This window comes from Ascaphus truei, chromosome 2, assembly GCF_040206685.1.
Source record: "Ascaphus truei isolate aAscTru1 chromosome 2, aAscTru1.hap1, whole genome shotgun sequence".
NCBI lineage: Eukaryota > Metazoa > Chordata > Amphibia > Anura > Ascaphidae > Ascaphus > Ascaphus truei.
The window spans coordinates 45,722,434-45,735,822 of record NC_134484.1 but is presented as its reverse complement, the minus strand read 5'-3'; the positions used below and the strand labels follow the sequence as shown (position 1 = coordinate 45,735,822).

At 42.3% G+C, this 13,389-nt stretch overlaps 1 protein-coding gene across 6 annotated transcripts in view; it reads right to left on the bottom strand.

Moving 5' to 3' along the window:
• The window catches only part of ENPP2 (ectonucleotide pyrophosphatase/phosphodiesterase 2), a 110,694-nt gene that overhangs the window by 76,360 nt on the left and 20,945 nt on the right, over positions 1-13,389 (bottom strand). For 5 of the 6 annotated variants that reach the window (XM_075582376.1, XM_075582387.1, XM_075582369.1 and 2 more), the window contains exon 3: positions 5,718-5,873. The exons of the other annotated variant lie outside the window; for it this stretch is intronic. In XM_075582376.1, coding sequence (XP_075438491.1) covers positions 5,718-5,873 — 156 coding nt within the window. The remainder of the gene's footprint in view (positions 1-5,717; positions 5,874-13,389) is intronic. 6 annotated transcript variants of the gene reach the window in all.

Below are 13,389 nucleotides of genomic sequence, written 5' to 3'. Positions count from 1 at the left end.
AACACAATGCTATTTTTAATGAGTTTTTATATAGCAGGTTTAGCCCACCTCCCCAGCTGTGCAAGATATTTGTAACAATTTCCAGATTGTGATAATTTGTTGCCAATATTCCCAGCAATTTGAGCTGCAAACTGTAACAATAGATAATGTTACCTTAGTAATATAAGGATGCATTGTAGCTGCCAAGTTACACTGACTGAAGGTTTGTTTGAAACAGAAAGGTGGCCATTTAGTGAACCCTGGCAAGCAGAATCTTTGCTGATCAAGGGAGAACGAATCGATCGGCAGCTTAGGTAATTCGTGTTCAATCAATCAAAGGCTGCAAATATTATTAATAATAATTTATTTTTATTTTTTAATGCCACTTGGACAGCCTCTTTAAGGTGTGCCACTATTCAGCATATCGGGGTCTACAGAATGCAAATTTTTGTGAACTGTTTGCACAACTCTGCTAAATGTGACCAACTTGTGAATTAAAGATTTGCAGGACATCATAGGACCATGATGTGCAAAATCACATTGGTCCTATGACTTTAGGGTTTTTTTTACATAAAATTAACAGACAGAAACAATTCGGCCAAACTTTGCCAATTTTGACAAATTTTGATAAAATGTCGATATTTAGCACCCTAATGTCATATGAAAAAAATATCCCATTACATTTTTACAAAATTTTCTCAAAATTGTGAAATCATTTGCAAACTAAATCGGGATCAGTTTGCAAATCTCTGTCTGTGTCACAGAAGTGTTTGCAGCTGAGTGGGAGTATATTACATAGACAAGTGTCGGGGGGGGGGGAGGGGGTAGTGTGTGTGTGTGTGTGTGTGTGTGTGTGTGTGTGTGTGTGTGTGTGTGTGTGTGTGTGTGTGTGTGTGTGTGTGTGTGTGTGTGTGTGTGTGTGTGAGGGGGGGGTCTGTGTGTGTATGGGGGGAGAGGGGAAGTTGGGGGGTGGGTGTGTATATGTGCGGGGGTGCGTGTGGGTATAATATATATATATATATATATATATATATATATATATATACATACATACACGCACGCAACCAAAACATCTGGTCAATACGTTTAAAAAATATATATATATGTACAGTAATATTAGTGCCTATATATTTCTTTAATTGTATATACTTTATTTTGTATACTGTATGTGCACCAACATTATTTATCGTACTTGATCATACATGAGTGCCTCAGACTTTGGATAGATAGATAGATAGATAGATAGATAGATAGATAGATAGATAGATAGATAGATAGATAGATAGATAGATAGATAGATAGATAGACTCCACAGTGTATGTGTATACACAGTACAAAAAGGAGTCTTTATAGAAGGGAATACAAATATACATACATTCCCCTTATAAGCCCATCTACATGCAGTCCCTGCAGAGAACATGTTGTGAATTTGCATGATACAAAAACATTATTGTGTTGTAGAAGGTATGACTGCAGTAAGGCATAAGTGGCAAAGCCGCAAGTAAGTTTAGCAAGGTCTATCCTAACAAATCTCCTTATGTCCTATTAGCCCTTTACACACACTCAAACAAACTGAATACTGTTTGATTTAGGAACATGTTAGTATCGTGCCCTGTCTCCGTTAAAACGTCATAAAAAGTGACATTCATTGAGACTAACATGTATTTATTAAGTGGTTTCTTTAATTAGAGAGAGAGTGGTGACCCAGACCAGATTAAATACAACCACCTCCCACATTCAGAATATCAAAACCACACTTATGCCTGGCTCTGATTAACCCATGGGTCCCCCAGAGGCACTTTCATGGAATGATTTTCATTACAAAAGATTGTTGTTGTTTTTGTAGAGAGAGATCACCTGATGGCAAATGTAATGTATGCAACTAGATATGGCTGTTAAAGCAAGTAGAATAATGTGGATCTTACAGTAGAATACCAACTAAAAATAATTTTTTAATATAACCCGTGTAACCGGGTCCCCCTGTCCATCCCTTACCTTCGATGCAGGAGCGGAGCAGGGGGAGGCTACAGGCTGCTTCAGTGGGTGCCGGTGGCATGCGGGCAGTGGAGAAAGGGAGCTACGGAGGCTCCGCGGCGCACCCGGCTAGCGGGGGCCACCATGACAGATAGCCACACATGCGCAGTAGAAGCCCGCGCAAGCGCAGATAGTTCCGACATCCCAACGGCCTTTCGAGAGTGGAGCGCATGCGCATTGGTATAGCAGCAGCGGCGGCCATGTTAGATATTACCCCGCAACAAAACATCCCAGGATCCCTTGGGATGGCCCAATCACGTGGGCAGTGCTGGCCAATAGGGCAGTCAGATCCACGGTGAGGGGAGGGAGGCAGTTTGACGTGAAGGGGCGCGAGGAGGCAGTTGGAGCCAGGGCACAGAAGGGGAATGTAGGGTCTGGGTGTCAGTGACTCCCAGACTAGGCCCAGATTGCCCCTCTCACGTATAGATTGTGGCTGCTACAGGGAAAGACCCCGAGATAGGGACAATTCCCCAGTAGCTTGTCAGTGATAGGCATCGCGTGGTGAATTGCTGCCTGTGGTCTGGGACCAGACCACCACTGTATTATCAGAGACTCTTAAAGGTGAGACCTTCCAGTGGGAGTTCACCCGACGCAGAGGCGAACGCCATCGCGGACGATAACGTCGCTGGATCAGCAGATCCCCGTCTGCTATTCGGCAGTACCCGGGTGCTCTAGCGCCTGGGCAGGTACCTCAACAAGAGCATCAACTGTTCATGGGATAGCGCTATTCCACACACTTTTGGGTGGGCCCTGACATTGGGGGAAAAGGACATCAGTGGAATTGGTGCTAAGCACCCTATGTACTTTGGGGACTGTAATGGGGTGATGTGATATACTGTGAGGTACAGGTTGTATGTTATTGTTTAGTAAACCGTTATTATATACCTGTGTGTCTGTGTGTATTTACTATTTGGGTTCCTGTGAGGGGCTTATCCTGCTATACTGGGATCCCTCTCAGGTGGAGGCGCAGCACCGAGGAGAGCAAGAAATGACCCCAGACTCTCAGTGGCGGAGGCTCAGGCCTTCTGGTAGCCAAACAGCAGTACTAGTGGTTTCTTTACGTACGGGGAAAATGGTCTACACCTGGATAATGGCAGCCACCAGTTTTTTTTTCCACTTTGGATATTTCTAGGCATTTATTATGCTTATTATATTTTATTTGTTATAGAAAGGTCTCCTGCATACACATTGCCTTCTTATCCCTAAGCATACAGAATACACTAGCTTTTTCCTGTGCAAACTAATTTCACAACATCCAAGCAGTAAAAAATAGCAGGAGGCAAGACTTGCATAGCCCCAACGTACGTTTTGCAAATACTTGGTCAAGGCAGGATCTATATGGACTTTGAAATATGGAATGAATTAAAATGATTTTATTCATACACATTGGATGTTGTGAAGTTAGTGTGCAAAGTAAGGAAGATTTGTATGTTGAGCTTTGCGTTTGCCTGTAACACCCTCCAGCTGGTATTGACAGTCTGGGGCGGAAATGCCTCTGGACATTGTACGTTGATAGCGTGGTGAATATTTTGCTGTGTGCAATAGGCTGTTTTGCATGTACTTACCTCGTCATTTTGACTTTAAGTAGAGATGCACGAGAAGAGAAAGACAGATAAAAATGTAAAGAAATAAAATAACAACACAATGATATGCGGTCTATTACTTAGGAATTGTAAATCCTAGACACATTGGTTGTATCATTGGTGCTCATACAACAGTACAAAAGCTCCCCAGCTACAAAGTTTGGTGGATTCCGGTCATGTTCTAATCATGACCAAATACTCTAAAATAAATATGTTGTTGAGTTTACAATGATCATTGGGCTATAAAAAAAATATTTACATTAACACTTGTACTTTCCATTACCAGACCCTTGGCATGTGTCCTCATAGTGATACTAATCCAATCTTCCTCAGAAGATCATGGGGATGGGGATGAAATGGGACTTAACACCAAGGGGTAATTTTGAGTATGAAAACTTCAATGCAACATAATGGCCTATATTTCCTAAAACAGTTGTCATAAAACTGGGCTGCAAGACATATTACAGCTCATTGTCTTGAATAGGCTGCAAGTTGTCTTGTATTTCCGAAATGCATCTTATTGCAGAAGACCGCTTAGTAAATATGGCTCTCTGTATCTTCAGGTGCTAGGTGTCTAATGGAATAGCTTAACGGTACCAATATGGCCAAGGATTTTCGTTCAGCGGTCAAAAACACTGGCTCATTCCAGAAGATAACACGTTAAACCTCAATGCAGAATTGGTATTTCACAAGGACACAACATTTCCATCTTCTTAAACCCATGTATGTCATATCCATCATAAATGTTGAAGGAGTTTAAGACCTTTTCTATTAACAGTCCGTGGTGACAAATAATAATGTATGCTAAAGTGAGGTGACTAACAATGTATATGTACATATGTATAGTAAAACATTTCGGCATTTTATGAGATCATACAGGTTTCTTCATCTTTTGGCAGCAATTACAGTTCCCTATAGAGGAGTATTTTGTGATCTTGAAAGCTCCTTTAACATCAAGAAGACTAGGTGGTCCAAATGGTCCTCATCTGTCATGAACTTTTATGTACAGTATATAAGTATCTAAGCAGCATACCCTGTGAAAAGTGTCAAAGAGTAAGTACTTAGAAAATTGTATATTGCATGTAATGGATAATGGCAAAACATTTTTATTAATAATAATAATCCTACACACATGCACAACATCTTCAAACATCTTTAAAAAGATCAAGGTGGGTTCGTGAAAAGCAGAATGAAACACTGCGAGCTCCAGGAGCTTTCAGTTGTCTCAAGGGCTGTTACACAAATTCCTTGACCCAAGTAATGAGAAATAGTACTTTGCAACATTGTCAACAGTTAGAGAAATGAATCTCAAGTATCAGTGCATCAAAGTTTAGGAACTACCATAATGATATAAATGATCTGCATTTGATTGAAGTAGGGACAGATTATGATAACAACCAGTGAGTTAGTGAGACAGCTTGATTGAAGAGCTCATTCATGGGGTGAAAGATGCCTCTTCGTATATTTAAAGACCCAGAGCCGTCATACTGTATATAAAAACAACTATGGCTCAACATATCCTTTTGAAATGGGCAAATCCCCTAGAGCATGTATGATCACATAAATTACTCACCGTTCTGGTGTTGCTGTCCTGCAAAGCGTGCATCCAGTCACGTAGTAAGTAGAAAGAAATGCAATGAGGGAAAAACGGAGCACAGCGGATCCGAATAATCTGGGGCTAAGCAACAATAACGATTAAAAATAAGCCTTTATTGGTGGGTTGACATCATGGAAGTGAAAAAAGCGTTACTCTGATGCGTTTCGGGCACGGTTTGCCCTTTGTAAGAGACACTCTTTGACCGAAACGCTCCGTTTTTTCCCTCACTGGATATCTTTGAACTTTGCAACATGTTCATGTTCTCTGCAGGTCTGCTTCCCTCCCCCCAAACACTGGAAAGCAGTTATCCTTCGGTTTCATTTACAATGTGCAGTATATAACCACATCTGTTTAACGGACTGTAGCAGTCAAAAAATGATGGCTGCTTTTTAATAATAGATGTGGTTAGGACTACATAAGGCAAAGGATGAGTATTTGGTTAAGAAGCTGAAGCTGTAAGAAGAGGAAACCTGCATGGGTCAGCTCTTGTTAGCACTTGGCTGGGCAGGGCAGTCATCACATACCTGTCTTTAAGCAGTGCTCATCAAAGTCATGGCAACAGCTGCTGTAGCTCTTACACAGGTTGTCACAGCGGCAGCCAGGGGGTTCAGCCTCTTGCAGTTCAAAGCATCTGCCCTTGCAGGATCCGGAAGTGCTGATCCCAGAGGAATCTGACAGGACTGTGTGGAACAAGAAACAGGGCAACATCTGTCAGGCCTAGGATCCCTGTTAAGTGATTCCACAGAGTAAGGCCACTTACTTACACTATAGATGTATATGAAAGGAAAGCAGGGATAAGCAGTCAAAGTGCATATGGAAAGCACATATGTATAAAAGACCTAATTAAGAAAAAAAAAAATTATGAACACAAGCAGACAACATGCTGTGAAAACGTCAACAGTAGAGCTGCACTTGGCTCCAACTCGTACTGTGCAGATCCCATTAATCCCTCCTCGAGAAAAACTTAATTGTAGAAGATTTTAGTTTTACACAAATTGAGCAGTGACAAGCAGGTGTGGCATGGTTTATGTGAACAGCCTGCTTGTATCTGAGGGAATATTCGTAAGCCTACATAATGCTGCTCGGAGAGACATTGATAAGAGAGCAAACTTCCATAACTAGAGAGATGTGAACTGGGGGGAAATTAGTTAACAGGCCTTTTCATGCACTTTTCACACTTTCAAAAAAAAAAAAAATCTTTTTTTTTGGATTGTTTTTTAAAAGCACAACATGCAACCCCCCTTTTTTTATTTTTTTAACTCAGCAAAAATAGAGAAATGTTGACATTTACCGCAAACTAAGTTGCAACGTAATGTCAAAATTAGTCATGTGAACTGCCTACAATTTTTTGTCATTTTTTTACATTTTGCAGTGATATTTTTTTCGATGAAAAATGTCACATTTTGCAGAGTTTTCCCAATCGGCACTAATATTTTGCACATCTCCATCTGAAACCCTCATCACACAAAGACGACATCTTAACATGGGTTTTCTTTGCGAGTTGTACATTTCAGGTTCCTCTGGTACCAAAAGGGGTAGAAGAATAAACTCGCGTTTTAGTGGTAAATAAAAAAGAGCATCTTCCTCTGATCAGAAAATGAGCATGTTGCACTGCATAAAGTCACATCTATTTACACACCAAGACTCTGGCAATATAACCACTATACCCTTCTCCCGGCCATAATGACACACCTGGTACAGCACGGGCCCTGGCACTATTGATGTACCCAGTACATCATCATGAAAATGCTTGTTTTCTAGGGGATAATTGGAGGGGGGTCAGCATGATCGCATTGGGAAGTGAAGCCTCCGTGATCAATTTCCTTTATTTTGTACACGAACCTCGTACCGTATCAAAAGCACTTGGCTAAATCTACGCAGACATCAACTGCCTTGCCTTAGTCTAAATTCCTACTTCCCTCCCCAAACAAAAATGGTTTAGCGTGACCTATCCCTCAGAAGTGCATGCCGACGATTACCAATAATTTAGTTGTCCAAAATGTAGAGTATTCCGAATTATTATCTATTAATAAGCCTTGAAGTAGCTTCCACATCATTGAGGTCAGGTGTACAGGTCTATCATTCCCAAATTGTGATCTAACTCTACATTTAAATAAAGGCATCGCACCTGCTTTACACCAATCTTGTGGGACGTTGAGTCCTTAAATATTATGTAGAACAGTCAGTCATTGAACCGAGCTCCTTAAGAATATTTGGTTGTATTCCTTTGGGGCCTGTTGCTTTACTTATCTTTAATTCTATCAAAGTCGCCTTTGCACTTCTTTCAGTTTTAGCCAAATATTGGTTAGTGTTAAGGTTGTGGCTTCATCTTATAATATTTCTGCAATTGGCTAGACCTTGATATGCATGCATGTCTGTCTTTATATATATATATATATATATATATCGTGCCATCTACATGCATAGCGCTTCACAGCAGTAACACACGCGACATAATATAACATTATGGGAATAAGCGCTTCAAAACATAAAAGTAACATTGTGAAAAGAAGTCCCTGCCCCGAAGAGCTTACAATCTAATGTACAGATGTAGCAGCCATTATTCCTCCACCCAGCGCGTTGCATCAGGACACACAAAGCACCAGCGGGAGAAACTGCCATTGTAAATGTAATAGCCATGTGTGAAAAAGGGGGCGGGACCAAACAGCCAGGTCTTAAAAGACTGCCCATTTATCTTCTGTGTTTTTTCCTTCAAAGAACTTCATCCCAATGTATTTCTTGTCCAATTTTCCTTAGTTGCCTAAAAACGGACTTTCTAAAATTAAGTCTTTGTTAATCACAGGGATAAGTCCCTGTTTAAATAAAGCAGCCTCAGAGCTCTGATGCTCCAGAAGAGACAGTTAATTGCAGCCACTCAATTAGCTAGTCTCCACCTGGACTAATGAGAGCTCTGTAAAAAGCCTCATGTGAGACACAAGAGAGGGATTCCTGAGCTCACAATTGGGCAGAAACAAGAGAGCAAAGAAGCCTGCACACAGATACTGTCTTGAGCACAAAGGCTGTGCTGAGATGAGGACACCCACAAACCTATATTCCTGGACACAGAGGACCCAGGAACCTACCAGAGACTTGCATGAAGGGCTACCTGCCTTAAAGTACCTCCCGAGACATTGGGGTGATAGGCTGGTAATGAGATTATCCCTCCAGCCCTGCAGGTAGTGTCTGGGGAAGTAAGTAAGCCCTTACAGAGGGATAGGGGTTTGTTGCTTTGTACATTTTTGTTTGCTGTGATTTTTAAAAGGGACAGGCTCAATAAAACCATATATTAATTTCACCCTAAATTGTCTCCATTAACGTACCTCTGCGCACATCTCTTACAATACTATTAATACATTATTTCAAATGAGACTATGTTATAGTCATTGTTTCCCAAATGTTCTCTCAATTGAATATTTATTATATTACTTCTATTTTCTATTTAGTATTAATAAATGTCCAGTAAAGCTCCTCTCCTAGATAGTTCCTCAATAATTTGGGTCATATACCGGTGATTTTAGTGTAGCCCCCTTTCCCCTGCGTCAGGGCAACTACGTGTGCTGCTAATACCTGCGTGGCAAACAGGAGGCCCGATCCTCTGCCACGGGGAGCCTGCGGTGTGTATATCAGTAACTACTAACAGCGTCTCCACATGAGAGGGATCCTTACGCTGTAGGATGGCCCCTCCCAAGACAATATGCCCAGTAATGATACACAGGTTATGTGCAACAGTATTTACTGGACAATGCTTATAAACATAATAATAACACATACAGTATATCGAATACCGACCCGCGGAATATCCCCACAGTACTTGGGTGCAGGAGCACCAGTGTCCCAGTGTCCAGGCTTTAATAGCAACTCCCAACCCAAGTGTGTAGCAGCGCTGCCACAAGATGTGTTGGTGCACTTGTAGGGATACCTTCCCGGGGCTCCACCACCCGGGAGCCACTGGGTAATAACAGGCAACCGATCCGTCTGTTCCACCGAAGACCCGCCTCCAGCTGGAGCTTCCCACTTTAAGATAGTCTCTGAGTGTATGACCTGGTCACAGATGTAGGCCGCGCACACCGCGTGCGTCTGTCACTGCTGGGCTAGCTAACACTAGTGCACTAAGGAAAGCGTCCCTGCCTTGGGGCCGGCCCTACAACACACAAGCTAGTGGTGAGGGGTCTAGCTGGGACCCAAGGGGGTATTCTGGCCTAGTCCAGCGGAGCACTTCTCCCTGAACCTTACCTATCCCCTTGCTGTCCTGCTTCAGACTGCCGTGCTTCCCTCAGTGCGCCAAATGTATCTATCTCCTTGCAGGAGACTCTGGGCACCCTATTGGTTGCTGTGTGCCATGTGCTCTTCGCCCCCAAGGGCTGCTGGGGCTTGTAGTTCCCCGTGCGGATCTATTTCCTAATGGCCGCCGCTATCTCCACACTGCGCATGCGCGAGCCTTCCAATTATGTCAGCGCCCTATATTGTGCTCGCCGCGGGTCTCCGGCGATGCGCTCGCCTGCCTAGCAACCCGCTACTGTCCCCGCAGCTACCGAAGGTAAGAGGAGGGGAGGGGGAAGCGCTGAGGAACCGGGATTCAATGCCTGGATAATTACATTAGGGTGAGCTGCCAGTCCGGAGACTCTACAGCTCCCTCGTCCGGTCAGGTGGATCCTGGCGTCGAGAGGAGGGAGAGTTTTGCAGGTGGTCAGAGAGCTAGGAAGCCACCAGCCACTGATGCTGGGGAGCCGTAGCACCGGCCAAATCCAATCACCAGATAGGGCAATCCGCCCATGCTCCTGTGACCCATAGCTAATTTCCAGTTCCTATATATTTTGTCAAGGCCATTACTTGTGGTTTGTCCCTTCCTCCTAATTTAAAATCTCATCCAACCTTGTATTCTACCTCTCCCCTAGCACAGAAGATAACTATTTGGAGGTGCAATCCATCCCTACTAAGCAGCTAATTACATTATGTTGGGGATAAGACGAGGAAGAGATTCATGGCCTGGATCAGATTTACAGTAGGATAATTGCAAAATTATTTAAAACAAGCTAGAAAAAGCATATAAGCAGCAGCATTTACTCAGTGACAAGCACTACATATATTTACATATTTAGTGCCAAACAAAAAATATATATGATCACCACCTGTTACATAGTAGATGAGGTTGAAAAAAGACATAGGTCCATCAAGTTCAACCTATGCTAAATTTAGACAACAGATACTTTATCCTATATCTATACTTACTTATTGATCCAGAGGAAGGCAAACAAAAAAACACCATTAAGGGGAAAAATTAATTCCTTCCTGACTCCAAGAATTGGCAATCGGACAAATCCCGGGATCAACATCCTTCCCATGTATACTTATTTGGTATATCCCTGTATACCTTTCCCATCTAAAAAGATGTCCAACCTTTTTTTTTGAACAAATCTATTGTATCTGCCATCACAGTCTCCATGGGTAATGAATTCCACATTGTAACTGCCCTTACTGTAAAGAAACAACAACAAACCTTGGCGCTAATCCCCACAATAAAAAACCAAAGGAGAAAGGAAGGGTTAAATATTACCAGTTGATGGTGACGAAAACAGCTAGGAAGTATATTTAAAAACCTAGGTTGATGAACCCTCTGCTGCAACCCCAATAGGGGTTATCCAAACCCTGGACAGGAGAAACAAGCAGAAAAACAAGGGGGAGCAAGCGTTAAACAGGTTTCAGCAGTCTTCAGGTCAACCAGACCTCAAGGGTAAGAAAAGCCAGAAGGGCAGGAGTCCTTAGTACTGCCCGTGGGATGAATAGTTCTTTTGAAAGCTCCTTGTATTGTCCCCGAATATATTTGTATATAGTTATCATCAGTGGTTGACAAATCACCAAAAAATCTACTCGCCACACAAAAAAATCTACTCGCCACCTAGTACCAAACGTGTGCTGCTTGGGCCAATATTTACTCGCCCGGGGGTTAAATCCACTCGCCCGGGGCGAGCAAATGTATAGGTTTGTCGAACACTGGTTATCATATCCCCTCTTAGACGCCTCTTTTCTATTGTAAATAAATCTAATCTAGCTAGCCTCACCTCATAAATTAGATTGTCCATCCTCTTTATTAATTTGGTGGCTCTTCTCTGCACTCTCTCTAGTTCCATAATGTATTTTCTAAGGAGTGGTGCCCAAAATTGTACTCCATATTCAAGGTGTGGTCTTACTAGTGCTTTGTAAAGGGGCATAATTATATTTACTTCCCTTCCATCCATTGCCCGTTTGATGCAAGATAAGATCTTGTTTGCCTTTGCAGCTACTGCATGACATTGGGCACTATTGCTAAGCCTGCAGTCTACAAGCACTCCTAAATCCTTCTCCATCACGGATTCCCCCAATATATCTCCATTTAATTTGTAAGTCCCATTTTTATTCTTGCATCCCAAATGCATAACCTTACATTTATCTGTATTAAACCTCATCTGCCATTTACCTGCCCACGTTTCCAGTCTCTCCAAGTCCTTCTGAAGAGAAATCACATCCTGCTCTGATTCTATTACCTTTTCACAATTTAGTATCATCAGCAAAGATGGAGACTTTGCTCTCGATCCCAACCTCAAGGTCATTAATAAACAAGTTAAAAAGCAGAGGTCCCAGTAACGATCCCTGAGGTACTCCACTTACGACTTTAGCCCAACCTAAAAAGTTCCATTTATGACAACCCTCTGTTGTCTGTCCTTTAACCAGTTTTCAATCCAGGTGCATATATTATTACTGAGTCCAATATTCCCAAAAGAACAGTGACAGTCAAGATTTTACAACTCTGACATACAGATATAACAGACATTATTGCCCCTATTAACACAACACGCGTTTCAATGCACAAATGCATCGAGGATATAATGCACACGTTATCATAGTTTCCAATGGCGCACACATTAACGGGTGCAATAATGTCTGCTACATCCAAGTAGAAAGATGAACACTGATGAATAAGATCAGTAAATTAAGGCTGCGTCCATACAGCCTTCGACCGCGCGGAGGCGTGCGCGACGTCGCCCACGTGAAGCGGGTGCTTTTTCTGGACATGGTAGACGTGCCGTGGCGTATCTAGGGGCGAGTCTGTGATGTCACTGAACTGGTACGCCCTCATTGGGCGAGCTTCTCACGTGACCTGCCCATCGTGCCGAGAAATCAGTCTCAACTGATTCCTCGCACACCCACGTTTCCTCACTCAAACATTTGTTATAACTTCTACATTATTTGCTATTACTAGGTCCAGTAATGTCTCTTTCATACGTGTTGTTTTTTTTTCTCTTCAGTAATTTGGGTCATGTAACAGTGTTTTAACACACCCAAATACCGGTTTCCTTTAGCTGTCCTTATTCAATACAGTTTGATGGTGCCGATATAGCACTGCACCGAAACTCATACTCAAGTCAATAGAAGATTCCATGCGGTAGTTGTGAAATCGGCGCTATCGCAATTTGAAAAAACAAAATAAACGCCAGTGTCCACATTTTTACCAATCCCTTTGTCATTTCCTTACAACAGGTTTTAAATCTGGTTTTAAATAATCGTACTCCATCACCTCTTCTACAGTATTTGTCCGATCCCTCCAAAACAAAATGGAATGACTTTGGACAAGTGATAAAGTCACATGCTCAGGGTCAGAGTGAGAACCTGCTTTAATGGCAGTGACAATATCACAGCTACAGTGGCGGCCGCCTTTAGCCTAATGCGGCCGTATCGGCGTAACTCTGATTACCGCGGGCAGATACAGTATTTTTTTTTTTCCGGAATATGCTCGCGATCGTAATATTGAATGCATGAACGTGAATGCGGCATGAACGCGGTGAAGTGCGTGGCATTCGGAAAATATCCCTGAAAAAATTCAGAGATGGAGAATAAAAGGGGCCGCGACAGTACGTCTTCAACCCCAAATACAAAATAGTTTTGTTTTTTTATTAAAATTCCACTTTGGCCTTTATTGACAAAATGATAGCAGCCTTTACAGCATGGTAAATGGACATCACTGCCCAGTAGTTGGTACAGACATGTCGTGAAAGAGGACAATTGAGTGCTATTCTCTGAAAGGGCAGTAATTCAACCAGTAAACTCAACACATTTACGTGGTATATTTGGTGGTAAAAGTATTATAACATGATAGTTTATGGGTCCCCAATTAATTTAGAGTCACATAAAGCAGATCATGTTGGCAAGAGGGGGCGGGAG